Genomic DNA, 27962 nt, shown 5'->3' with positions numbered 1-27962 from the left:
CCTGAGAGGTGAAGGGAAACTAGTTAGGTGGTTGTGGGAATTCAGAAAAGGCAACCCATAGTTATTATCTTTCTTAATTCATGATCTCTGTTTTGCTTTGGGGGGGGGCATTTCTTGTCTACAAATTTTAATCCAAAGGTACCACTTTAAACGTTGGCATTAACCAAAAGGTGTATGCAACACCTAGTAACTGGATGAGACATCGTCCCGTGAAAGCATAAACACCAAGCACAAGGAGAACACAGAATTAATTTAACATTCCCTGAGAATCTCGATTTCTCAATTAAAGGCCCTATGGGAGCTTCATGGTTTTTTTGTGGAATACTTGCCACTCACTACTGTCAGAGGTGAAGATCAGTGGCTGTTTAGCTCAGTCTGACAGTTTTAATGTGTTCAGTGGTTTTCATTTAGGTTCATACTTCGTGAATATTTTAGAAGATTTATCTTGTCTCTTGTTAAATCTTTCTTACAACCATGCTGATATTTCGATAGAACATTAACCGTTGTCATTGTTAGGATATATTTTGATGATTTTTCTTACCAGAGCTGGCTTTACGTGCTGGGGCAGAAGAGATCTGATAGCTATGTTTTGCTAGAGCACTCTGTGAAGAAGGCAGTACATTTTGGGTTACCGGTAAGGCTCGTCTTCCTGTGAGATTATTTAAATAAATGGTGTGGTTTTATTCTTGGTAGTTTCAGATGACCTTAACTGTTAATCAAACCACTAAATTCTATTTGATAGGTTTCTCTCTGCTCCCTTTATCTTAATAATATCTATAAAAGTTCTGTTGACCAATTTGAGGGGAGATACTTGTTTAGTTTATTGATCAACATTGACTTCCACATATTTACTTAGAAAAATTTCAGAAAAGGCTTATTTTTTTTCTTTTTTCAAAGATTTTATCTATTTATTTGACAGAGGGAGAGAGTCGGTGAGAGAGGGAACACAAGCAGGGGGAGTGGGAGAGGGAGAAGCAGGCTCCCTGGTGAGGAGGGAGCCCGATGCAGGGCTCGATCCCAGGACCCCGGGATCATGACCTGAGCCGAAGGCAGATGCTTAACGACTGAGCCACCCAGGAGCCCCAATTAGCATCTGAATCTTGATCTCAGCTCAGATCTTGATCTCAGGGTCGTGAGTTCAAGCCCCATGTTGGGCTCCACGCTGGGTGGGGAGCCTACTTAAAATTGAGGTACAGTTGACACATTGTATATGCTTTTTAAATCTGTAAATTGTCCATTTGATTCATTTTTGGGAGAGGAAACTTACATGTACAGAATTGATTATAATGACAAAAGTACGTTGTCCCTTAAAATAAATGATAGACTTCGTAAGTACAATTTTTGTTTTGGATTTAAGCTGACTTTTTTTTTTTTTTTTTTAAGATTTATTTATTTTAGTGGGGGGAGGGGCAGGGGAGAGGGAGAGAAAGAATCTTCCAGCCAACTCCCTACTGAGTGTGGAGCCTGACAAAGGGCTCGGATCTCATGACCCTGAGATCGGGACCTGAGCTGAAACCAAGAATCAGACACTTAACGGACTGAGTCACCCAGGTGCCCCTAAGCTCTTTTTTTTTTTTTTAAAGATTTTATTTATTTGAGAGCGAGAGAGAGCGAGCACACAAGCAGAGGGAGGGGCAGTGGGAGAGGGAGAAGCAGGCTCTCCACTGAGCAGGGAGCCTGACTTGGAGCTCTATCCTAGGGATCCCGGGATCATGACCTGAGCCACCCAGGTGCCCCCTAAGCGGACTCTTTTAAGTTGTGCTTTCACCTTTGAAAATTATATCAGAAGTTAATGAAAAGATAATTATGCTCATAATAGTCATCCTTTAAAAAATTTCCTACTTCAGGGGCGCTTGGCTGGCTCAGTTGGTAGAACATGTGACTCTTGATCTTGGGGTTGTAAGTTTGAGCCCCACATTGGGTGTAGAGATTACTTAAAAATAAAATCTTGGGGCGCCTGGGTGGCTCAGTCGTTAAGCGTCTGCCTTCGGCTCAGGTCATGATCCCAGGGTCCTGGGATTGAGCCTCACATCGGGCTCCCTGCTCCGTGGGAAGCCTGCTTCTCCCTCTCCCACTCCCTCTGCTTGTGTTCCCTCTCTCGCTGTGTCTCTCTCTGTCAAATAAATAAATAAAATCTTAAAAAAAAAAAGGGTTTTACCTTTGAAAAAAAAAATCTTAAAAAAAATTAAAAAGGGAAATAAAAATCTCCTACTCCGGGGGTGCCTGGGTGGCTCAGTCCATTAAGCGTCTGCCTTTGGTTCAGGTCGTGATCCCAGAGACCTGGGATCAAGTCCCACATTGGGCTCCTTGCTCAGTGGGGAGCCTGCTTCTCCCTCTTCCTCTGCCTGCCACTCCCCCTGCTTGTGCTCTCTCTCTCTCTCTAACAAATAAATAAATAAAATCTTAAAAAAAAAAATCCTACTAGGTAATGTGTCCAGCACTGTTTGACACATACTGTTTTGTATTTATTTATTTAAGATTTTATTTATTTGAGAGAGAGCGCGCATGAGCGGGGGGAGGGGCAGAAGGAGAGGGAGAAGTAGGCTCCCCGCCAAGCACGGAGCCCAACACAGGGCTCCATCCAAGGACTCCGAGATCATAACCCAAGCCGAAGGCAGACGCTTAACCAACTGACTGAGCTACCCAGGTGCCCCACATACTGTTTTAATTTTTACAATAATTCTTAGAGTTTATGCCCATTTTACAGATGAGGAAGCTGAGGCTTGGTTAGGAAGCTAACTGGCCTCAACTCACAGAATAAGTGATAGAGACAGTGTTTAAGTCCAGGCCCATTTTATGTCAAAGCCCTGGTTCTTCTCAGCATACCATCTGCCTCTCTTCCAGGCCCAGTTTTTCAGAAACACATTTCATATGCGTTAGGGTCAGGCTGTAGGTACTTTGCTTTTATATAATGCCATCGGTTTGCATGTGCTGAAATGTGAAAGATGCCAAATTTCTGAAGAGTGAACAATTCTGTCATGTAACCTGTAACATACCTTGAGTCATGGGTATGTCTGTCCCCTTAGTACCTCGCCTCTCTGGGAATACAGTCCCTAGTTCAGCAGAGGGCTTTTGCTGGGAAGACAGCAAACAAACTGATGGATGCCCTAAAGGACTCTGACCTCCTACACTGGAAACACAGCCTGTCAGAGCTCATCGATATCAGCATTGCACAGAAAACGGCCATCTGGAGACTCTATGGCCGCAGGTGGGTCTTTAAGCCGACTTTCAAGGCCATAAGGGCATGAATCCTTCCAGAGATGAGCAGAAGCTTGCAAACTGGTTCTATGAAAGGCCAAACAGACAAGTCATTTCCCCCCCTTTTTTTTTTTTTTAAAGATTTTATTTATTTATTTGAGAGAGAGAGAATGAGAGAGAGCACATGAGACAGGGGAGGGTCAGAGGGAGAAGCAGACTCCCTGCCGAGCAGGGAGCCCGATGCGGGACTCGATCCAGGGACTCCAGGATCATGACCTGAGCTGAAGGCAGTCGCTTAACCAACTGAGCCACCCAGGCGCCCCAAGTCATTTTCCCCTTTGATGAAAGTTGTTCATGCAGGAGATTAAAGAAGATGCTTATAGTTTTAAAACACTTTGTACTTTGCATAGACTTTGTAAAGTTCTTTCCTGTGCTCATTCTTATTTGCTCCTTCCAACTGCCCTGTGAGGTAACTTGTAGGTGAGCTCCATTCTAGAATGTGAAAACCAAGGTTCACACATCTGATCTGCCCAAGATCACAAATGTCATTAACAGTGACAGAGCCGAGACTCACACCCGGGTCCTGTGACTCCAAGCACTATGCCCCTGTGATCCGAGACCGGAATCTCTCTTCCTGTCCCTGGCAGGCAGGGGCCACAGTTGCTTGGGTTGTGCTTCCCTGTTAGCCGAGGTGTGTTCTCTAGAGTATCTCCGGCCTCAAGTTTAATTTTCCATTTGGCCTTCTTTAGCTTGGAAGTACCCTTCTGAACCAGGTTTTTAATCCTGGAGCCCTGTCACTACCCCACCTTCTACCTAGACAATCTGCTATTCCTAGGAATTCAATAATGAAAGGAAGCACCTCCTCTACCAGTCTTGTTTTTGTATACTTGAGATCATTTTTTGGCATGATGTGCTCTGAGACAGCTGCAGACACTGGCCGCCGCTTACGTTGCCAGAGCAGCTGGTGCCAGGATGGATGGCATCAGGTCTGAATTTATCCGTGAAAACTAATTAACACACTGTGACCACAGGGAAATTAGAGGCAGTCCAGGGGTCTGGAGCTTGGAGCTCCCGGTTGCGCCGTAACCACCACATGTTTCCTTTGGGGCTGCGCACCCAGGGTGCGTTTCTGCTTTCCTTGTGCTGAGGGTGGGAGGTGGCCGCTCCCCCTAAGCCAGAGCCTGCAGGGGGACTTCATTTCCTTCCATTTCCACTCAAGATAGTTGTGGGATGTGGCCGAGGGGCACCCTGGGTCTCTTGACTGAAGGGGATTCCTGTCCGTGTCCCCACCCAGCACCATGGCACTGCAGCAGGCCCAGATGTTGCTGAGCATGAACAGCCTGGAGTCCGTGAACGCGGGCGTGCAGCAGAACAACACGGAGTCATTTGCCGTCGCCCTCTGCCATCTCGCAGAGCTGCACGCAGAGCAGGTAGGCAGGTAGCTGGGCCTGCGTGCTTCGGGAGCAATGGAGGCTCCACCGTGTCTTCTTCCCTCTGCTGCTTCAGAAAAGCACTGGATGTGTCTGGGTCAGGCCTGGTTGGATGCAGGGGGCGCTGAAAGAGTGAAATCCCATTGGTGGAAATGGGGTGTGGAGTCTATAAAGTTTGTTGAACTTGGGATCTCTTTGCATTGACAAAGGGAATAAGAGGTCAGCTATTTCCATGTAGCAAATGGAATAAAAAGGAGTCTTTGAAATTTAAGGTAGTAGAGCTATGTATGTTTATAGGAGACGGGAAAGCCACACCAGTTAATGTTAAGTCTCCAACACAAGTCTGATTTACTCCAAAAAGGGACAGTGGGAACTGGATGTAACCTTGACTTACAGCCCAAGTCATTTTACATGATTCTCTTTGTAGGGGATTGATGAAAGGGTCTCCTGCTGCTCTAGGCTTTCTCTCTCCTTTGCTCCAAAATGTCTTCTTTCATGGAAAAGAAGTCAGGGAAACCTCTTACCCAAGCCCTCTAGCTCACTAAACACTGCCTTGGCTATACGTGCATTTCCTTGATCATACAGCTTTCTCCACTTGTCTGTGGTGTCCATTACTGTTAGATTATTGTTAGGTTGTATCATAGCACTCAGTATTCCCTAATCTGCAGCCTAAAGATCTTTGGATGGTGTCCACCCCTTTCAGAAGTCTATAAATACTTCCCCCCACTAAACGTATTTTAGCATTTGACAGTCCTTTAGGTATCTGTGGAGACAAAGGGGATGGATGGGCTCTGGCTGCGTCCCACGTGCACCTTCATCAGCTGCCCTCTTCCTGCACCTGGGAAGCATCACATCGGCTCCCGTGATGTCAGAACAGCGTCCAGCTGCACGTGCTGTTTGCTTTCCCGCAGGAAGCTGCACGTTCATCACTTTCTTGGTTTTTCTCCCCCTCTTGATGGAACCTCTAAACATATCCTCTTTTCCTTTCCTGGTCCCGTGGTTAAGTGGAGCATTTGATAATGGATGAGTCAATGAACCTTCAGTTAGGTATTTGGTGTGAACCTCGTGCGACTTTTCTCCTCCAACAACTTTTTTGAGATAAAATTCACATGCTATACAATTCACCCACTTTAAGTTTCCCCATATGGCTTTTTGAAGTCAGATTCTCCCCACTGACCCCAGCCTTAAACTGAATAATTTCCTTTCAGCTCTCTTTGAGTTATGTAGGGTAGAAATGATTTTTTTTTTTTTCCTGCTGGACTGAAAAACTACTTTACAAAAATCTTGGTCTTGGCTCGATACTCAAGCTTTGAAACTTTCTCCAAGGCCAGTTATTAGAGTTCTTTGATTTTTCCTGGGAGATTTTTCCTGCTCTTTGGATCTGTATTGGTGTTTCCATCTTCATGTCCCTTATATCCCCGGGCTTATGTGAAGAAGCTGCTGACGCCATCATTGCCTGGCTCGTGGCCAGGATGTGTTGTGAAGCCTTCGAATTGCACTGTGAGGAGATAAGCAGTGGCCTCTCTGTTTCATTTCAGTCCCTTCCCCCCTTTCCTCAACCTGCCTTCTTAAGACCTTGCTAGTGCTAGAACATCAACCAGGTAGCTATACCCACAGGGCTGATGATTGTCACATTTTTAATTGTATAGGTTAGATAGGCCCCTGGGAAATTAAGCTTGGCCAACGGTGGAGAAGGCAGCTTTATCATGCATCTCCATTTGCTCCTTTATTTCCTTTATGTGTGCTTCGGATTGTGTTCTGAAATTGATCTCCAAATAAACTGGATGCTGCACTTTGGTGTGGCAGTGACTGGGGCGTGGGCGAACCTACAAAGAAGTTAGAAGGTCTGAATTGCTGTTTCTGACCTTCCTCCTGAAACCCAGAGGGAGCACTAAGACAGCCAGCCCCCTTGCTATTTTTGTATAATTCTAAGACCATCTGATATCCTAACTCTCCCAGCCTCAGGAGGGGCAGGTCACAGTGGGAATGTTTGGGGGGATACCGCAGTGTGTGTCTCTCTACTTGGCCTACAGGTTTGACAACCCATCTCAACCTACATGCCCAACTCACTGGGGCAGTCATGAAAATAGTTGGCAAGATTGGTCATTTAAAAATCATAAGAATAAAAAGATTATTGACCTTTTATTATAATTCAATGTAATTTCCACTTAATTCACTTCAAATAAAAGTTCACTTGCAGTCTAATTGAACTTCTATATAGACAGAAGACATTTCACCTAATCAAAGGATTGGGACAAATTGAAAAGCTTTTGGAGTCAATAAGAAACATTCCAATGACATAAGGGTACAAAAAAACCCCATGAAAGTGTATTCACATAAAAAAAAAAAAATGACCCAAAAACATGAAAAAGTTTTCAATCTAGTCATTAAAGAAATTCAGATTAATACAGTGAAATACTAGTTTCACCAAAGAGGCAATCCTTAACTGTTGTGGTGGGAGAAAGGCATAGAGTGCTGGTATGAAAGTTCTTGGCACATTTCTGGAGGGTGGTTTAGTAATTTATATCAGGGCTTCGGAATGCCTACCATTTGACCAGCCAGTTTTATTTCAAAGGTCTTATCTTAAGGAAATGACTGGACAGGTGGACAACTATGTAAAGATATATGCACCAAGATATTCACTGTGGCATTCTTAAAATGGACAAAATTATCCCACACTAGGGGGTTATTTTGATGTGTCATAGTTTATTTACCTAATAACATACTATGATGATACAGCTTTGTATTTGTGAACACTGGAAAGATTGATTCGTTCAAAAAATATTTATTGAGTGTCTACCATGTAGTACACAGTGTTATAGGCAATTTACAGAAATAGCATGTATACCTGTTTTTAGAAAACGTGTATGTGTTTATTTATGTGCATAAGAGAAATTTAGAAGGATATGTGCCAAAACATTCTTGTGATTATCTTTGGTGAGATTGAAATTGGTCTTTTTCTTATTGTTTACATTTATTTTTAAGTTTTTTTCCTAGAATGAACATGCATTACATGTGTAATTTAAAAAAATTTTTTAATGAACAAATAAAATATGCTAGAACCTTAAAAAAAAAGATCCCTTGATGTATGGCAGTCTCTGGCTCGTGCCTTCCAGGGTACAGCACCACAAACAGGTGAATCATAGTGACATCCTGTGAGTGGGGTAGCAGGTGTGGTTTCAACACAGGTGTGCTCATCGAACCGTGTGTTTCTACTTAGGGCTGTTTTGCTGCAGCTTCGGAAGTGTTAAAGCACTTGAAGGAACGATTCCCGCCTAATAGTCAGCATGCCCAGGTAATCTGCCTTTTGCATGGCATTGGATTTATTTCCAAAGAGATGGTTTTTACTGTATTGTTGTCAAAGCAGAATATTTTAGGGTCTCCCCTCAGTTTCTTGTGTCTTGGTTCCTTTCTGTGTCATCTGTGCATTGAGGTGAATATAGGTACGTACCAGACTCTGTAAGCTCTGTTAGGGCAGAGAAATAAACTCTGATAAAAGATTTAAAGATTTATTTAGGGAACTTTTTTCTTCCTGTCTTTATGGTTTTAAGGTAGTATTCCTTATATCTCTAACTGTATGGATCATCTCTGTCTATGGATAGATGAAGAATTACGTCTCAGTTTGGTGTTGTGTCCCTTACTTGGCAACTCTAGTCTTTTCCTCCCAGAATTAAATGACCTTTTGGGAAGATGTTGTCCCAGAGGGAATTTAATTTTATAAAGCACTCCCAGGCCCCCTGTTCCTTATTGCACTGATGTCTGTCTCTAGTGGGGCTGGGAAAGCTGTTATACTGGTCCCTTCTTTCCCTTACCAAGTTTAGTCAGCAATGGATTTGAGAATTTGAAACCCTAAGAGATCATGGCCTGGGAATCTACTGCTGGTCCCTGAGCTGCCACTCCCAGGGATTGTTGGCTCCACCGCACTGGATATGCTGTGGCTACCCATCTGCATGTGAAATGTGCTGGGGTCTCAGCAGGCTGTGATCCGAACTCAAAGGACCCAGCTGCAAAGGTGGTACGCAAACAGAAGAGAAGACAGGGGAAAGCACCTATGGGTCACGTGGGAAGGGAGAGTTAAGTGTGGTTCTGTGGCAGTGCTAATGCGATGGAATAGTTTTGGTTATAGTTCTAGTTGTTTAAAAAAAAAAAAGAATTTAATTCACAGTTCACCGAAAAAACATCTACGGCCAATAGATACATAACAAGATGCTCAGCCTGACTGACAATCAGGGAAATACAAGTGAAAACAATAATGAGATATTTCATACCCATCAGATTGACCAACGGTAAAATACCTGACAGCACCAAGTGTTGGTGAGGACGAGGAGTGACAAGTAGTGTCCTGTGCTCCTGGGGGGGGGGGGGCGGGGTGCGAATCCGTAGAACCTGTTGGAAGAACGAATGGGCACTACATTAAAATGAAGGTGTGGATGTCCTATGACTGCCTTCCCACCGCTTGCTGTAGATAAACTCTTGCACCAGGAGAGATGTATGAGGATGTTGATTGCAGCCTTGTTCAGAAGAGTGAAAAATTGGTCCTACCTAAATACTCATCAACATGAGAATGGATAAGTTGTCGCATATTCATGTAATTGAAAACTATTCATCAGTGAAAAGGATAAACTAGAGCTACTTGTATGAACATGTGTAAGTCCCAGAAAAATAATGTTGAGCTTAAAAGCAAGTTGTCAAAGGATACATAGAGTATGATAGTATTTACTATATACAAAATTTAAAAACGTACAAGATTGCTCTCTGGGCTAAATGCACCAAGAAGGTTGGAATCATTGGTACATATCGGACCCCGTTATGGTGCCTCCCTCAGGAAAATGGTGAGCGAGACTGAAATAAGCCAGCACGCCAAGGAAACTTGCTCCTTCTGTGGCAAAACCGAGATGAAAAGAGGAGCTGTGGGGATCTGACACCTATGGTTCCTGCATGTAAACCGCAGCTGGGGGTGGGGAGGTGGCCCCGACCTACAGCACCCCTTCTGCCCTCACAGGAACATCTGAAGGAATCGAAAGTGAAAGACGGGGTAGAAGCTCTATCATTTGAAACACTGCTAGCCTATAATAAATGGGTTAATTTATGTAACAAAATTACTTAAGCTTGTTGTAAATTTATTAATTTTCTGTTGGTTGCATTGACTTCTCTTTCTTAGAAAGCTTGGAAATCAAAAATCCTTCTAATTTTTATTAGAAAAAAAATACGGGATCATACTATACATTGTTTAAGGGTAAGAATATATGCTGTAGAAGTATAAAAACATGAATGAGAGTGATAAACATTAAATCCGGTGCTTACTTTGGGCAAAGAAAGAGGGGAATGGAATTTGCAAAGAACTTCAATAGTGTGTGATAGTATCTGAAGCAAATAAAGCAAAATTGTGGTTTGACAAAGTTGGTGATTGGCACACATGTGTTTTTTTATTCTTAGTGCTTTTTCACATCCTTGAAATATTTATAAAAAAATTTTTAAATCTCAAAAAAATGCGTATGAATTGTAAGAATACTTGCTAAGCAAGCCAAAATATTTTTATATTTCTGTTGAATAACGAGGTGAACCCTTGTCATTTTGTTCTTGTTTTTTTTTTTTTCTTATTAGTTATGGATGCTATGTGATCAAAAAATACAGTTTGACAGAGCAATGAATGATGGCAAATACCATTTGGCTGATTCACTTGTTACAGGAATCACAGCTCTTAATAGCATAGAGGGTGTATACAGGTAAGAGACTGAAAACTCCAACCCCAGGATGAAGTGATTCTCAAATGCCTTTATTCTTATTTGTTTAATTAAAGTTAATGTATTAATTTTAACTTAGGAAAAAACTTTTTTTCCTATTTATTACCTATTTATTCTGGGAAATTAGAAAATACAGATGAGTAAAATGGACAAAATAAGTATCACCCAGAGATAATCACTAACGTTCTGATACTGATAATTCCAGACATTTTTGTTCTTGCATGTGTGTGTGTGGGTAGGTGTATACACATGTGCTTACACACACACACACTTTTTTTCCTCTTTTAACAAAAATTATATCAGGCAAAGTTCTTCCCTGTGGGAGGTTCACAGTCTAATTGAGGAAATAGAGACTCTAACCCTCAAAGCGACTTGACTTACAAAACATCAGCATAACCATTTTGTTTATATTGTTTCTGTGTCAGGAAAGCAATTGTACTACAAGCTCAGAACCAAATGTCAGAGGCGCACAAGCTTTTACAAAAATTGTTGATTCATTGTCAGAAAATCAGGAACACAGAAATGGTGATCAGGTAAGGGAGGTCTCTCAAGCATCTGCTGTAGGTGGACCTTTGCGCCGGATATTCTCATTCCATGTCTTTCTCTTTGTGGGCAGTGTCCTGTTATCTGTCGCAGGGCTGTACTGGCGGTCCTCCTCCCCCACCATCGCGCTGCCCGTGCTTCTGCAGGCCCTGGCCCTCTCCAAGGAGTACCGGTTACAGTACTTGGCCTCCGAAACAGTGCTGAACTTGGCTTTTGCTCAGGTAAGCTGATCTCTGTTTTTATAGCACATATTTGTGCTCAAGAACTGGTGAGTCTGTTACTACTTTTTGGTTTTGAAAAGGATAATAATGAGCTTTGACTTCTTAATATTGAAGTCTGGGAATGTAGTCTCGTCGTCAAGCCCCGCATGGAAGTCTGAAGCTGCGAACTGCGTGGCAAGCTGACCCCTCCCGGTGGCACTGGCGTCTTTAAGAAAGGGGATGCACCTTTTCATTGAGGACACTAGCATCATATTAATGATTTAGCTGGCCCAGAGCTACGCTTGATTAATAAGGGGATAAATAAAGAAATGAGGAATTTGTGTGTTCATTGAAAGCTTTTGGAAATTAAATTGTATTTTATGTTTGCTCTCTGTCTCCCCCTGAGGAATATAAAGGCTTTTGAGAAAGGGACTTTGTTTTCTCCCTGCTGTGATCTCTGGCACAGAGTAAGATGTACACATAGTAGGCTTTTAATAAATATTTAGTGAATGAATGCATTTTGAACTCACTGGCACTAGAGGAATTTACTAACTTAAAGCAGAGATTCCCCAAACCATGCATTAGAGTTAATTGGGAAGATTTTAAAAATATCTATATATCTGGCCTTGCCTTGAATGCATGGAGTCAGAATCTCTATGGAAGGAGCACAGGAATCTAATGTTTTCCTTTCCAGCTTCTCTAGTGATTTTTTCTTTTCTTTCTTTCTTTCTTTTTTTTTTTTTTTTAAGATTTTATTTATTTATTTGACAGAGAGCACAAACAGGGGAAGTGGGAGAGGGAGAAGTGGGGAGCCTGCTGAGCAGGGAGCCCGATGTGGGGTTCGATCCCAGGACCCTAGGATCATGACCTGAGCTGAAGGCAGATGCTTGACCGACTGAACCACCCAGGCGCCCCTCTAGTGATTTTTTCTTAATTAAGATAAAATTCACATAAAAAATTTACTGTTTTAATCATTTTAAAGGGCACAATTCAGTGGTTTTAAGGATATTTACAGTGTTTTGCAACCATTGACACCATTTAATTCCAGAATATTTTCATCACTCCGAAGAGGAACCTTGTGCCCATTAAGTAGTCACCCTCATTTCCCCCTCACCTTGAGCCCCTGGCAACCTACTTTCAATCTACTTTCTGCCTCTGTGGGTTTGCCTATTCTGGATATTTCATATAAATGGAATCATACAATATCTGGCCTTATGTAGTCTGGCTTCTTCACTTAGCGTAATGTTTTCAGGATTCATTCATGTTGTAGCAGGTGTCCATGCCTTTTAATGGCGGAATAATACTTCATTAGATGGATAGACTACATTTCATTTATCCATTCATCAGTTGATGGACATTTGGGTAAGCTATTGTGAATAGCTGCTTTTAACTTCATGTATAAGTTTTTGTGTGGATATATGTTTTTATTTCTCTTGGATACACTTAGGAGTAGAATTGCTGGGTCATATGATAGAATTATCATGTTTAACTTTTTGTGGAACCACCAAACTGTTTTCCACAGTGACTGCACCATCTTATAGTCTCACCAGCAATGTATGAAGATTCTGGTTTCTCTATGTCCTTGCCAGCACTTGTTATTTCCCATTTTTTTATTATGCCCAACCTAGTGTAAAGTTCTATCTCATTGTGGTTTTGATTTGCGTTTCTCTAATAACTGATGATATTGAACATCTTTTCATGTGCTTATTGGCCATTTGTGTATGTTCTTTGGAGACGTCTAAGTCCTTTACCCATTTTTCAGTTGGGTTATTGTCTTTCTGATGTTCAGTTATAAGATTGTTTTTGTATATTCTGAGTACTAGACCCTTATCAGATAGATGATTTGCAAGTATGTTCTGTTCTCTGGGTTGTCTTTTCACTTTCTTGATCATGACCTTTGATGCACTAAAGTTTTTAATTTCAATGAAATCCAATTCATCCTTTTTTTCTTTTGTTGCTTACGCTTTTGGTATTCTACTTAAGAAACTGTTGCTTACGGGGCACCTGGGTGGCTCAGTTGGTTAAGCAACTGCCTTCAGATCATGATCCTGGAGTCCTGGGATTGAGTCCCACAGGGAGTCTGCTTCTCCTTCTGACCCTCTCCCCTCTCATGCTCTCTCTCCCTCTCTCTCTCTCAAATAAGTAAGTGGGAGCTTTAAAAAAAAAAAAAAGAAAGAAAGAAAGAAAGAAAAAGAAACTTGCATAATCCAAGTTCATGAAGATTTATACCTATATTTCCTTGTAAGGGTTTTTTGTGCAAAAAGGTGATTTTATTAAAGCTCGGGGACAGGACCCATAGGCAGAAAGAGCCGCTGCGTGGGTTGTGAGGGGTGGCTGATTATATACTCTGGGGTTGTGGGAGGTAAGGGAAAGGGAGGTTTCAAGAGAACTTTCATATGCTAAGGAGGACCTTCAAGACACTGGAGGACTTGCCATTGTCAAGTTAAGGTTGTTTTTCCCTCTAGCAAGGCATTAACATTAAGATAGTTGGGAGATTCCTGGAAGAATGTCACACATGTCCCACCCAGGAGTGGGGGTGAGGGGAGGTTGCAGGATGTCAGCTTATGCTTTGTCTTCAGCCAGCCTTTTGCTCCCTCATCATTTCCCCCCTGAACAATTTTGACCATTAAATCTTTAAGGTTGTTGAAGGTGGAAGGTCTCATCTTCTGTAACTTCTTCCTGCTGAATAGGGTTTTAATAGTCTTAGGTCTTACATTTATATCTTCGATCCATTTTGAGTTAATTTTTGTATATGGTGTGAGGTAGGAATCCAGCTTTATTTTTCACATATGGATATCCCGGTGTCCTAGCACTACTTGTTGAAGAGACTATTCTTTTCCCATTGAATGGTCTTGGCACCCTTGTCAAAAATATTGATCATGGATATATGGGTTTATTTCTGCACTCTATTCTTGATCTATATATCTGTCTTTATGCCAGTACCATACTGTTTTGATTACTGTATCTTTGTATTAAATTTATTTTTTTTAAAGATTTATTTATTTATTTGAGAGAGCGAGAATGAGAGAGAGAGAGTGTACATGAGAGGGGGGAGGGTTAGAGGGAGAAGCAGGCTCCTCGCCAAGCAGGGAGCCCGATGTGGGACTCGATCCAGGGACTCCAGGATCATGACCTGAGCCGAAGGCAGTCGCCCAACCAACTGAGCCACCCAGGTGCCCTCTTTGTATTAAACTTAAAATCAGGAAGTAAGAGGGGCTCCTGGGTGGTGCAGTTGGTTGAGCATCTGACTCTTGGTTTCGGCTCAGGTAATGAGCTCGGGGTCCTGGGATTGGGCCCTGCATTGGGCTCCGTGCTCAGCACGGAGTCTGCTTGTCCCTCTCCCTCTGCTCCTCTCCTGCCTCGAATAAATAAATAAAATACTTCTTAAAACTTAATAAAAAATTTAATTTCAGTTTTGGATTGTTTATTGCTAGTGTATATTGATCTTACATCCTGCAACTTTGCTGAAGTTGTTTAATACCTGTTATAAGTTTTTGAGAATTCTTTAGAGTTTTCTATATATAAGATCATGTCATCTGCAAATAGAGTGTTTCTTACATTCCAATTTGAATGTCTTTCATTTCTTTTTCTTGCCTAATTGGCCTGTGTAGAACTTCCAGAACAGTGCTGAATAGAAGTGGCAAGAGTGTACATCCTTGTTTTTGCCCCTGATCTTAGGGGGATGATTTCAGTCTTTCATTGTTAAGCATGAGGTTAGCTGTGGGTTTTTCGTTGATGCATCAGTATTAGGTTGAGGAAGTTCCCTTCTACTCCTCATTGTTCTTATCATGAAAAGTGTTAGGTTTTTGTGAAATGTGTTTTCTGTTTCTTTTTTTTTTTTTTAAGATTTTATTTATTTGTCAGAGAGAAAGAGAGAGAGCACGAGTGCACAAGCAGGGGGAGCGGCAGGCAGAGGGAGAAGCAGGCTCCCCGTTGAGCAAGGAGCCTGATGTGGGACTCGATTCTAGGACTCTGGGATCATGACTTGAGTCGAAGGCAAACGCTTAACCTACTGAGTCACCCAGGCATCCTTGTTTTTTCTGTTTCAGTTGAGTAGATCGTGTGTTTTTTTTCCCTTTTTTCTATTAATATAGTATTTTACATTGATTTTTGCATATTGAACTACTGTTGCATTCTTGGGATAAATCATACTTGGTTATGGTGTATGATCCTTTTAATATGCTGTTGGATTTGGTTTGCTAGTATTTTGCATCTGTTTTCATAAGGGATATTGGTCTGTAGTTTTCTTTTCTTTTGATATCTTTATCTTGTTTTGATATTAGGGTAATAGTGGCCTCATAACGTGAGTTAAGAAATGTTCCCTGCTCTTCTGTTTTTTTGGAAGAATGAGAAGGATTGGTGATAATTCTTCTTTAAATGTTTCTTGAATTTGCCATTGAAGCCACGTGGTCCTGGGCTCTTTTTTGGAAGTTTTTTTGGTTACTGATTCAGTGTCTTTACTTGTTAAGGGTCCATTCAGATTTTTTTTTTAAGTAGGTTCCACACCCAGGGTGGAGCCCAACGCAGCGCTTGAACTCAGGACCCTGAGATCAAGACTTGCGCTGAGACCAAGAGTCAGATGCTCAACTGACTGAGCCACGTAGGCGCCCCCCCATTCAGATTTTCTGTTTCTCCTTGAGTCAGTTTTGGTAATTTGTATCTTTCTAGAAATTTGTTCATTATATCTAATTTATCTAATTTGTTCGCATACAATTGTTCATAGTATTCTCATATAATCCTCTTTATTTCTGTAAGGTTATTAGTTAACTCCCCGCTTTCATTCCTGATTTTTGTCATTTGAGTCTTCTCTCTTTTTTTTTCTTGGTCAGTCTAGCTAACAGTTTGTTAATTTTCTTGATCTTTTCCAAGAACCAGCTTTTAGTTTCATTGATCCTATTGTTCTTCTTTTCTCTGTTTTGTTCATTTTCTTTTTTTTTTAATGTGTCAACATTTTTTTCTTTTTTTAAATTTCTTTTTTAAATTTAAATTAATTAACATCTAATGTATTATTAGTTTCAGAGGTAGAGGTCAGTGATTCATCGGTCTTATATAATACCCAGTGCTCATTATATCATGTGCCCTCCTTAATGTCCATCACCCAGTTACCCTATCCTCCCACCCCCTATTTTGTTCATTTTCACTCTAATCTTTATTATTTCCTTGCCTCTGTCAGCTTTGGATGTAGTTTGCTCTTTTTTTAGTTTCTGGGTTGTGTTTTGTTTTTTTTTTAAGATTTTATTTATTTATTTGAGAGAGAGAGGAGAGCACATGAGGGGGGTGGGGAAGGGAGGGGGAGAGGGAGAGGCAGACTCTGCTGAGCAGGGAGCCCATTGTGGAGCTCGATCCCAGGACCCTGGGATCATGACCTGAGCTGAAGGCAAACGCTTAACTGACTGAGCCACCCAGGCATCCCTTTTTTTTTTTTATAAGTTTCTTAAGGTGGAAGTTCAACTTACTGATTTGAGATCTTTTTTCTTTTTTTAATTTATGCCTTTACAGCTGTAAATTTTCTTCTGAGTACTGCATCCTGTAAGTTTTGGTATGTTGTGTGTGTATTTTCAAAGTATTTTCCAATTTCCCTTGTGATTTCTTCTTTTACCTATTGGTTATTTAAAGATGTGTTGAGTTCTATATATTTATGAATCTTCTAGATTCCCTATTATTGATTTCTAATTTTATTTCATGTGATCAAAGAAGATACTTTGTATGATTTCAGTCTTTTAAAATTTAGAGTGTTCTTTTGTGACATAACACATGATCTATCTGGAAGGTGTTCCATGTGTACTTGAGAAGAATATGCGTTCTGCTGTTGTTGGGTAGAGTGTGCTCCCTAACAAGTGACTGTTATGGCTAGTTGGTTCGTAGCCTTGTTTGGGTCTTCGGTTTCCTTGCTGATCTTCTGTCTAGTTGTTCTCTCCCTTAGTGAAAGTGGAGTACTGGAACTCTTCAACTATTACTGTTAAGGTGTCAATTTCTCCCATCAGTTCTATCAGTTTTTGCTTCACATATTTTGGGGTTCCATTGTTTGGTGTATATGTGTTTATAATTGTATCTTCTGATGAATTGACCCTGTATCAGTGTGTAATGTCTTTTAGCTTTGTAACTTTTTTTTTTTTTTTTAAAGATTTTATTTATTTTAGGGCGTCTGGGTGGCTCAGTTGGTTAAGCGACTGCCTTCGGCTCAGGTCATGATCCTGGAGTCCCGGGATTGAGTCCCACATCGGGCTCCCTGCTCAGCAGGGAGTCTGCTTCTCCCTCTGACCCTCCTCCCTCTCATGCTCTCTGTCTCTCATTCTCTCTCTCGCAAATAAATAAAATCTTAAAAAAAAAAAAATAAATAAAGATTTTGTTTATTTTAGAGAGGGAGTGCACAAGAGCACAAGCAGGGAGGGGCAGAGGGGGAGGGAGAAAGAATCTGAAGCAGACTTTGCACTGAGCATGGAGTCCGATGTGGGGCTTGATCCCATAACTGTGAGATCATGACCTGAGCTGAAACCAAGAGTCGAATGCTTAACTGATTGAGCCACCCAGGTGCCCCTTTTGTAACAGTTTTTGATTTAAAGTCTATTTTATCTGATATAAGAATAGTCACTCAGGTCTCTTTTGGTTACTGTTTGCATTGAATATCTCTTTTCTGTCCTTTTACTTTCAGCCTATTTGTGTCTTTTAACCTAAAGTGAGTATCCTTGTAGATAACATATAGTTGGATCATGTTTTTTTCAAATCTATTGTGCAAATCTCTGCCCTTTAATTGAAGAGTTCAATTCATTTATATTTAATGTAATTATGGATTTGAAAGGACTTCTATTTTGTTATTTTTTTCTATATGTCTTATATCTTTTTTGCTCGTCAGTTCCTCCATTATTGTTTCTTTTGTGTTAAATGGATGTTTCTTGTTTTATTTTACTATATACTTTTGAATTATTTTCTTAGTGGTTTCCCTTCTCCCAATGATTCTTACACAGCAAGGATGACCTTTTGACCCTTTGGAATCACCAATCTAAAGGATATTGATTCTGAATCTTCTTGTAAAGGCAAAAACCTTTCTATAGTGTGAATAACTACTACCTACTGTATCCATCATAATTTGAGATCAGATTGTCACACATTGTTTTCTAGGAGTGTGGTGCATATTCAATGTAGTACACGTCAGGGAGAGCATAAGCCAGACATGGCCCTTCGGGAGAGAAGAGCCAGAAATGAAGCCTTTTCTGTCACGGGCCGTGGATGTGGATGTGTACAGTACCACAGTGTTTCTTTTTCAGCTCATTCTTGGAATCCCAGAGCAGGCCTTAAGTCTTCTCCACATGGCCATTGAACCCATCTTGGCTGATGGGGCGGTGCTGGACAAAGGCCGCGCCATGTTCTTGGTGGCCAAGTGCCAGGTGGCTTCAGCAGCTTCTTACGATCCACCGAAGAAGGCAGAAGGTAGGGAGCCATTCAGATTGCTAGGCAATACTACTGTGGAAAAAAAAAACTAAATTTAGGAGCCAGAAGAAGGAAGACATTAAATTTGGGACAGTATTTAAGTTCTCAAGTATATGTTAAAATGTCATGTTGTATTTAAAGTACTTTGACAAGTATGCTTGGTATGAAGTTTGAGGGCAAGTGAATCATTATTTTAACTCTACAGAACCAGGTCCCAGGCTGGAAATCGGGACCAAAGACCTTTTTAAAAACCTCACCCTAGTGTTTTTTTTTTTTTTCTCGAAGAGTAGAATACAAAACTATCTGGTACATGTTATATCAATAAAAGTAGATGTTAAGTTTTGAAAATTATGTGTGGAATGTTGAGTTAAACATGCGTGGTATTTTCCCACTTTCCATCAGCTCTGGAGGCAGCCATCGAGAATCTCAATGAAGCCAAGAACTATTTTGCAAAGGTCGACTGCAAAGAGCAAATCAGAGATGTTGTTTACTTCCAGGCCAGACTCTACCACACACTGGGGAAGACCCAGGAGAGGAACCGGTGTGCGATGCTCTTTCGGCAGCTGCATCAGGAACTGCCCTCTCATGGGGTGCCCTTGATAAATCATCTCTAGTGAGAGCATCCCTGCTGATCCACTATATAGACTAGAAGATTTGGGACTTGTTTACATCCCCTCCGTCCATATAAATGATGTATTTGATGTCTGATCAATAAACTGCATTCTGATTAGTTTGTCTTATTTTGTTGCTAGAATATACATATTTGTTTTCTCCCCCCCCCCTTTTTTTTTTAAGATTTTATTTAGGGGTGCCTGGGTGGCTCAGTTGGTTAAGCATCTGCCTTTGGGTCAGGTCATGATCCCAGGGTCCTTGGATCGAGTGCTGCATCGGGCTCCCTGCTCAGTGGGAGGCCTGCTTCTCCCTCCCCCTCTGCCTGCCGCTCCCCCTGCTTGTGCTTGCTCGCTCTCTTTCTCGCTCGCTCTCTTCAAATAAATAAAATCTTAAAAAAAATAAAAAAAGATTTTATTTATTTATTTGAGAGAGGAGGAACACAAGCGGGGAGGGGCAGAGGGAGAGGGAGAAACAGATTCCCCACTGAGCAAGGAGCCCAACATGGGGCTCGATCCCAGGACTCTAAGATCATGACCTGAGCTGAAGTCAGTCGTTTAACCAACTGAACCACCCAGGCGCCCCTCCCTTTTTTTTTTTTTTTTTTTTTAGATTTTATTTATTTATTTGAGAGAGAGAGAATGAGAGACAGAAAGCATGAGAGGGAGGAGGGTCAGAGGGAGAAGCAGACTCCCTGCCGAGCAGGGAGCCCGATCTGGGACTCGATCCCGGGACTCCAGGATCATGACCTGAGCTGAAGGCAGTCGCTTAACCAACTGAGCCACCCAGGCGCCCCTCCCTTTTCTTTTTGATAGCAAAAGATACCAGTGCTTTTTGATAAACCGCTGTGCAAGCGTTAAAGATTATGTTCTCTCTGAGCAAAGTTGCCAATATCTTATTAGAATCTGTGCATACTCTCCATCATCACATGAATTCATTTAGCATCTATGCTCAGACATCAGCTCTTTTGGGTATTGCTGGATCTCTAGGGGGTCGGTACAGGTTTTTCTGAGGCTTGGATTTTCTTTCTGAAGCTTCCTTGCTTTGTTGGACTGAGCTGGGCTTTGTGGTGTGCCTGTGTGTGCTCGGAAGCACATGTTGGTCCTTGAGGTTAAGAAGGAAAAGGTTTGTTTTTTTTTTTTTAAGATTTTATTTATTTATTTGACTGAGAGAGAGCACAAGCAGGGAGAGAGGAAGAGGGAGAAGCAGGCTCCCCGATGAGCAGGGAGCCTGATGCAGGGCTCGGTCCCAGAACCTGGGATCATGCCCTGAGCCCAAAGCTGACTCTTTTTTTTTTTTTTTTAAAGATTTTTATTTATTTATTCATGAGAGACAGAGAGAGAGAGAGAGGCAGAGGGAGAAGCAGGCTCCCAAGGAGTAGGGAGCCCGATGTGGGACTCGATCCCAGGACCCTGGGATCATGACCTGAGCCAAAGGCAGATGCTTAACCATCTGAGCCACCCAGGTGCCCCAAAGCTGACTCTTAACTGACTGAGCCACCCAGGTGCCCTAGAAGGAAAAGATCTTTTTATGGTTTTTGGGCCAACGACGAGAAGCCTATTTCAATCACTTTCTGGGTATGTGCTTTCTTATATCTTCTGCATGAGTATATTTCTTCTCTAACTGTATAAACGAGGTTTGATGATAGTAAGTCTAGGAATTCGTTATGAATAAGGTGATTATAAATTAAGAAAGGGTCTGAAGCTCAGAGGTGTATGGGTGCTATCACTCAAATATATAGTGTATCTAATTTACATCTCTCAACCCAGCAATTAAGCAGAACCAGTTATTGCTTTGTCCGTGAATTTATCTTATCCCTCGGTGTTTGTTCACAGGAAAATCACCGTGTTTCGAATCCAAAACAGCAACAAGGAACCAACCAAATTTTGCAGTTTCTATCACTGGCTCTTTCTCTGTTAAATTTAAACCTTCTGATGGGAAATAATTTATCTCTAGAGCTCTTTGAAACAGTGTAAAACAACTCCCACTCATGGGGTACGTTTGTTGGCTAAAGACAGCTGCTCTGGAAATGAGGCTCGGGGTAGAGACAGAGACAGTAATTGTTGTGTTGATGTTGAAAAATCTTAAGGTTTTGAGAGGTTATATATATAGATGGCAAAAATTAAATATTCTTAAGGGCTGTAGAGTAAAAAGTGATTCTTCCTCCCAGGAAGTAACCACAATCATCAGTTTGTTTTTATTCTTCCAAATATATTCTCTCATCTGGTACATTTTTGTCCTTGTATTTAAACTATGGTCTTTCCAGTCTAAGAAGTGATCTTAATCCCTCTGCCTCAGCAGAGGAAGGTCCAAGAGACGGGGCAAGGTTGCTCAGCTGACCCGTCATGTATCAACATTAAAAACCAGAAATCAGGGGCGCCTGGGTGGCTCAGTTGGTTAAGCGACTGCCTTCGGCTCGGGTCATGGTCCTGGAGTCCCGGGATCGAGTCCCACATCGGGCTCCCTGCTCAGCAGGGAGTCTGCTTCTCCCTCTGACCCTCCTCCCTCTCCTGCTCTCTGTCTCTCATTCTCTCTCTCTCAAATAAATAAATAAAATCTTTAAAAAAAAAAAGAAAACAAAAAACAAAAAAAACCCCCAGAAATCAGACCTGATCAGGACCAGCTACATAATTTGTAAAAATTTGTGCAAAGTAAAAATACAAAGCCTGTATTAAATAGAGCATTAAACCAAGTAAGGGGCACAGTTTACACGCCCGTGAAGCCAGCCTGCCTGACCCTGCTCCCAGTCTGCACGTTCACCCTTGCAGAACTGAATCCAAAGCTAATGTAGTCTGTGGCCTGCTGCCACCTGTGACTTAGATTTGTTGGCTGAGGCTCTCTCCTCCAGGAAGGAATAGTGGGTTAAATGGAAAGTTGGAAACATCAGAGTGACCCCCCCCCCCCCACACACACACAGGACCGTCTGGGTTACAGCTAATTGGCTTTTTTCCTGGTGGAGCATCTGGGAAGGGAAAGGTCGGAATTGTGTAATTATGGGTGGCTTAACATGGAAATATAACTAAATGATTTGGTTAAATGGGGAAAGGGTTTGGTGAGGAAGGAGTTGAGTTGTATAGCCAGTGGGCATTCAGGTCTCTACCAGAGACCTTACAGAGAGGAAAGGGTGGTGACCATGGTGGGAGCTCTACCAGCAGATTTGGTGTTGAGTATTTCTAGCCCTGGGGCAGGTGGGTACAAATATCTTAACACTTACAGAGTGCCCTGTTGTAATTTTTTTTTGTGAAAGATTTTATTTATTTATTTGACAGAGAGAGACACAGCAAGAGAGGGAACACAAGCAGGGGGGAGTGGGAAAGGGAGAAGCAGGCTTCCTACGGAGCAGGGAGCCCAATGCGGGGCTCGATCCCAGGACCCTGGGACCATGACCTGAGCTGAAGGCAGACGCTTAACGACTGAGCCGCCCAGGCGCCCCTGCCCTGTTGTAATTTAAGTATATTAACACATTTAATCTTTACAACAATCCTAAGACATAGGCAATAGCATTTTTGTAAAAGATTTTACTATTGAGAGAGAGAGCACATGAGCAGGGGTTGGGGGAGAGGGGCAGAGGGAGAGGGAGAAGCAGGGTCTCCACTGAACAGGGAGCCCGATGCGGGGCTCGATCCCAGGACCCTGTGATCATGGCCTGAGCCGAAGGCAGACACTTAACGACTGAGCCACCCAGGTGCCCCAGTAGGCAATAGCATTCATCCCATTTAACAGATGCAGAAACTGAGGCATAAGGAGGTTAATTCACTCACCCAAGGTCACACAGCTGGTAGGTTGCAGAGATGGGAATCCATCCCAGTTCCTGCATTACCCTATAGCTCCCTGTTTCTGGAGTTTTGAAAAGTACTGTAATGTTTGGATTGGTGGGGATTCCATCCAGGTGTGACAGGCTTCTCAATCTCATCACTGGAGCACCTTCATGTTGACCTACATGCCTTGAATACTCTACTTGCTCAGAGTGTTTTCTATTTTGCCCTGATGTTTTTGGATGGTTACACCAATTTTTTTCTTTCTCATAGTACATCTAAGACAAATGAAGAGCTTCTTTATCTATGTCCCCGCTGACTTCTCCTTTTATGCTGTTATTTATGCTTGGGACTAACATTTTAATCTCACTGCTCATTGAAGGGAAACTTCCCAGGCTCTCTCTTTCTTTTTCTTTACTTCTTTTTTTTTGCCAGTGTTTTTCTACTTTCCTGTTGAATGGGAAGGAATTCAATTAATAAAGTATATCAGTGTGATTTTTTTTTTTTAAAGATTTTATTTATTTATTTGAGAGAGAGAGAATGAGAGAGAGCACATGAGAGGGGGGAGGGTCAGAGGGAGAAGCAGACTCCCTGCCAAGCAGGGAGCCCGATGCGGGACTCGATCCAGGGACTCCAGGATCATGACCTGAGCCGAAGGCAGTCGCCCAACCAACTGAGCCACCCAGGCGCTCCTATCAGTGTGATTAATCCTGCTGTCTCTACCTGGATGTTCAAGGTTTGGGAGATGGAATATTCTAGTCAACACCATGAGTAGAACATATAACAGTTCCTATAGGAAAAGACAAAGCCTTGGCAGGAGCTTATGATGCTGTCCTAGGGGGTAAGATAATTTTTAAGTCTTACTTTTTCTGCCCCTTCCTTGTACTAAGTTTTCTTAAAAATAAGATTCAGATGCTTTGTTTACTTATTTTCTTGGCAATCTGGGTTGTCAAGACAACAAGATCGGTTTGCCTAGAATAGGTTTTTCTAGTGTTCTTAGAGGAGAAAACCCAAAAAGCAAAGCCAATTCTTATTTTCATATCTCTAAGAAGAAAATGGTTTTCTTCAGTGGAATGATTCCTATCATAAGGAAGGCCAAATGTCAACGAAAGGCAATTACGATGTCCTCTGCTTTGTTCTAATTCACTTTAATAAGAAAGGCACATAATCAATGGAGTTTTTAGCACTGTAGTAAGTATATTAATAGCGCCTCTGAGCACTTAATGTGCCACGTACTGAGCTATTTTAACTTTGCATACATTGTTGTATTTAAACCTCACTGAACCTGTGAGCTAGGTTGGTTGTCTTCATTTGACAGCTGATGAAACCAGAGTCCCCGTCCAAGGCCAAGGCCACAGACCCGGTAACTAGCAAAGCTGGGATTTGCGCTAGGTCTATCTTGACTCCAAAGTCACTGCTTTCAACCACAACACTGAAGGTAAACGGATGTTTCAGATATGGTACTTATCGATCCCCCAGGAATTTATAGCTCTACTGGCAATTCAGAACCCATTCGTGAAAAGGAAAGAATAGAGACAGCTGGTGGCTGAACATCAAATATGTGGTACGGTCCTTGCTATAGGAGGTCAGAGAGAGGAGAGGTCAAGGAGGGCCTGGTCGTAACATTTCAGGAAATTTTTCCAGAAAGAAGTGGATCTTGGGCTAGAGTTTGGACTTGAATGGGCACTTTCTTGCCTTTCTCACATAATTGGCTTCTACCTTTACACAGCTGTAGGTGTGTATACCTAAGTTTCTGTCTGCTAGCTATAGCGTTCTAATAAAACATAGACCATTTAGTAACATATAGAATGGTATATTTTAACAAGTAACAGGAAGAGACATCAACCAATATCTATTTTGGTTTCTTTAGTAAAGCAGGGGTTGCCAAACTATTGCTCACATGGGTTGAATCTGGCATGCCACCTGTTTTTATATGTCCTGCTAAGAATGGTTTATGCATCTTTAAATAGTTGAAGAGAAATCAAAACAATAATATTTTGTGACATGTGAAAATTATATGAAATTGAACTTTCAGTGTCTGCAAATAAGAGTTTTACTGGCACACAGCCACACCCATTCATTTGTCTGTGGCTGCTAGAATGGCAGAGCTAAGTTGCAACCACATGGCTTCAAAGTCTAAAATATTTACTCTCCTGCCCTTTACAGGAAAAGTTTGCTGACCCCTGACATAGAGTCAAAATATTCAAAATGTACAAAATGTTCCCCATCAGCCCCAATATATATTTTTGGGGGAAAAAATAGCAAAATATAGAAAAATACAGAACTATGCATCCACCATTCAGAATTAACATTTCACCATTTGCTTGGAATTCATTTATAAGTAAAAGGCATAAAATTGTCCAACATTCCTTATGCTCCCTGTCATTCTCTGCCCTTACTTCCATCTTTGTGGCAGATTGTCATGAATTTAATTTACACTCAATCCCCTTTGACCTTTTTAAAAAACACTATGTAAGCATGTGTCCATGAACAAGATAGACTATGTGGGGGTTTTAAAATACAAATTGTAGGGGCGCCTGGGTGGCTCAGATGGTTAAAAGTCTGCCTTTGGCTCAGGTCATGATCTCAGGGTCCTGGGATTGAGCCCCGCATCCGGCTCCCTGCTTGGCGGGGAGCATGCTTCTCCCTCTCCCTCTACTGTTCCCCCTGCTTGTGCTCTCTTGCTCTCGCTGTCAAATAAATAAATAAAATCTTTAAAAAAATAAAATAAAATACAAATTGTACATCATATTGTATTCTGCAACTTGCTCTTTTACTCAGCATTCTGGTTTGGGGATCTTCCCGTGTGTGTTTACAAATAGAGCTAATGTACTCCTTCGAACTATTGCATAGTATTCCATGAAATGGCCATTATACATTTCGTTTATCCATTCCCCCCATGAACATTGAGGAAGGTTGTTTCCGGGCTTTCACTATTACCAAAAAAAAAGCGTGAGTGGTGAGTCACATCAGAAATGGTGGTCATCCGGTTGGAAGCTCTGAATTGTCTGTGAGCACCCCTGCAGCACGGAAATACTAAACTGAGGGGGACTGGAAATCCACCCAGCACAAGAGGACTTTGAGCCTTTAATTACTTTGGCCCCTGACTCCCCTCTGGACTCTTGATTCCCTTTTGTTTCCTTGGCAGGGTCAGCGAGACATCCCCTGGGTATCTTTTGGGTCAGGACTGCGTTTCGAAACCACCTAAGGTCGGCGGGTGAGGCAGCCTTTGAGGTCTCCTCTCTCCCTCCCCCTGCAGTGCCGTTACCCAGCTGGGGGACTAAACACACTCTTAAGGCTCCAGCAAAGGAGGGCGCCCCAAAGGGGTAGAATGTTTGTGAAGAAGATGATGTATTCCACAAAAAGCATCTAAGTAGTCTTTTTTTTTTTTTTTTTGCATCTAAGTAGTCTTGGGGAAAAGCCAGAACTTCATTGGGTTTCGTGCAGTTTGGTACATCCGGGTGGAGTGGGGGGTGGGAAAGGAACACCGTTGCCCAGCCTTTAGGGCGGGCCCGGAGCAGTGGTCAGTGGGGAAGCGGGTGAGGAAAGGGGTTTCCCCGAATGGGTGGTGACCCGAAATCCAGGCCGCATCCACCGCCCCGCGCCTGGTGCAGAGGGAGCAGCCCCGGGACGGCAGCCGGGCCGCTAGGCGGGACCCCGGCTGTCCCGCGGGCTTGGGGAACTTTCCGCGACTCAGCCGCCGCCCTGCAGTCCTCGCGTCTGGCCAAACAAAGCGAGCGCTGCCGGCGCGTCCGGCCTGCCGGAGGGTGCCGCAGCCGCCGCGGGGAGAACCGGGGCAGGTGCGCGCCGCGGGCGGGGGCAAAGTTGCCGCGCAGCAACCCGCGCTCCGGCGCCCGTCGAGTCTCTCCCCTCCGAGCGGGTCGGCGGCCTCCTCCGACCGCTCCCGGCCCCGCCTCACTTCCCCTCGCCTCCGCCTCCTCCCCTTTCTTCTCCTTTTCCCCGCCTCGCCGCTACTTTCGCCTCCGCCGGCTCCCGCCTCCCCTCCCTCCCCGCCGCGGGGCCGAGCCGGCGGGGGCGCGCCGAGGGCGGCTCCGCGCCGGGGTTTCCAGCGGCCGCGGCCAATCCTCGCGCAGCCCGCGGCGGCGTCGCGCCCCAGCCGAGACCGGGCGGCTCCTCCCGCCCCCGCCCCCCCAACCCCGCGCGCCCGCCGGGGCCGCGGAGAGGAGCGCGCGGCCGCGCTGAGCCGAGCGGAGCCGAGCCGGGGGCGCAGAGCGCGGGAGGCGGCGGCGGTGGCGCGGAGCCCAGGTGAGCTGACGGGAGCGGGGCCGCGGGCCGCGGAAGCAGCGCCGCAGCCCCGGGCGCCGTCGCCTTCTCGGGGCGCGGGACCGCTGCCGGGATTGAAGACAAAGCCCTGAGGCCGGCCCCAGGTTCCCTCCACCGAGGGGACCCCACGTGCGCCGCCCCACGCCCCGCCACGTGGGGGGACCCGGCCCCCCGGCGCCCCTTCCCCCGCGTCCTCGGAGCGCCTGGGGCCTTGGGGTGGCCTCCTTGGCTGGGCCGCGCCCGGCCGGGGGTGGGAGGGGCGGTCCCGGAGTTTGGAACCGATGTCACCCGGGGCCGGGGCAGTCAAGGATCTTGGAGGCGGCCTAGGCCCACCTTCTCGCGTTTGACAGGTGGGGAAAGCTACAGAGTGCAGGGAAGGAGAGGGCCACCGGACTCTGAGCACCCCACCCCCGCACCCCGCTTGTGTTGGGGGCAAACCCAGGCCCTGGTGGGTTGGACCAACACCAGGCGGCAGGACCCTGGATCAGCAGTTGCGGGGCCTGGGGACCTTTGCCTCCCTTAGTTGGCCCTCTGCCTCCGCCCTCCGGAACCTCGCTGGCTGGTCCTTTTGACCTAATTTACCTCCGGTCCGCAGCACTCAGTGAGTGCAGAGAGGTGCCTTCACCGGCACCCTCTGCTTGACTCTTGGGGACGCGGGGAGTCTGGGCCCAGCCCCGCTAGGCATTGGGTCTCGGTGCCTGGAATGCCACCCTATCCAGCCTCGAGCTCTTCCTGGCTCTCCCCCCCCCCCCCCCCCCCCCCCCCCCCCCC

General features: G+C 43.8%; 2 protein-coding genes across 3 annotated transcripts in view; both read left to right on the top strand.

Moving 5' to 3' along the window:
* Positions 1 to 19275, top strand: part of ANAPC5 (anaphase promoting complex subunit 5) — a 40801-nt gene extending 21526 nt beyond the window's left edge. Inside the window, exons 10-18 of one of the 2 annotated variants that reach the window (XR_004302598.1) lie at positions 545 to 634; positions 3027 to 3208; positions 4493 to 4628; positions 7849 to 7923; positions 10233 to 10354; positions 10798 to 10905; positions 11009 to 11136; positions 18381 to 18543; positions 18946 to 19263. Coding sequence is in view for 1 of the 2 variants with exons in the window: in XM_032431397.1 (XP_032287288.1) it covers positions 545 to 634; positions 3027 to 3208; positions 4493 to 4628; positions 7849 to 7923; positions 10233 to 10354; positions 10798 to 10905; positions 10989 to 11136; positions 18381 to 18543; positions 18946 to 19157 (1236 nt within the window). In the remaining variant the exon portion in view is untranslated. Of the gene's footprint in view, positions 1 to 544; positions 635 to 3026; positions 3209 to 4492; positions 4629 to 7848; positions 7924 to 10232; positions 10355 to 10797; positions 10906 to 10988; positions 11137 to 18380; positions 18544 to 18945 lie in introns of both variants that reach the window. The other variant, XM_032431397.1, reaches the window with a different exon arrangement.
* Positions 19276 to 27104: 7829 nt separating this feature from the next.
* Positions 27105 to 27962, top strand: part of CAMKK2 (calcium/calmodulin dependent protein kinase kinase 2) — a 46708-nt gene continuing 45850 nt past the window's right edge. The window contains exon 1 of the mRNA XM_032431328.1: positions 27105 to 27173. The gene's annotated coding sequence lies outside the window, so the exon portion shown is untranslated. The remainder of the gene's footprint in view (positions 27174 to 27962) is intronic.

Source organism: Phoca vitulina, unplaced genomic scaffold (genome assembly GCF_004348235.1).
Source record: "Phoca vitulina isolate PV1807 unplaced genomic scaffold, GSC_HSeal_1.0 scaffold46, whole genome shotgun sequence".
Taxonomy (NCBI): domain Eukaryota; kingdom Metazoa; phylum Chordata; class Mammalia; order Carnivora; family Phocidae; genus Phoca; species Phoca vitulina.
The sequence above is the reverse complement of the archived record's forward strand: the minus strand, read 5'-3'. Positions and strand labels throughout refer to the sequence as shown.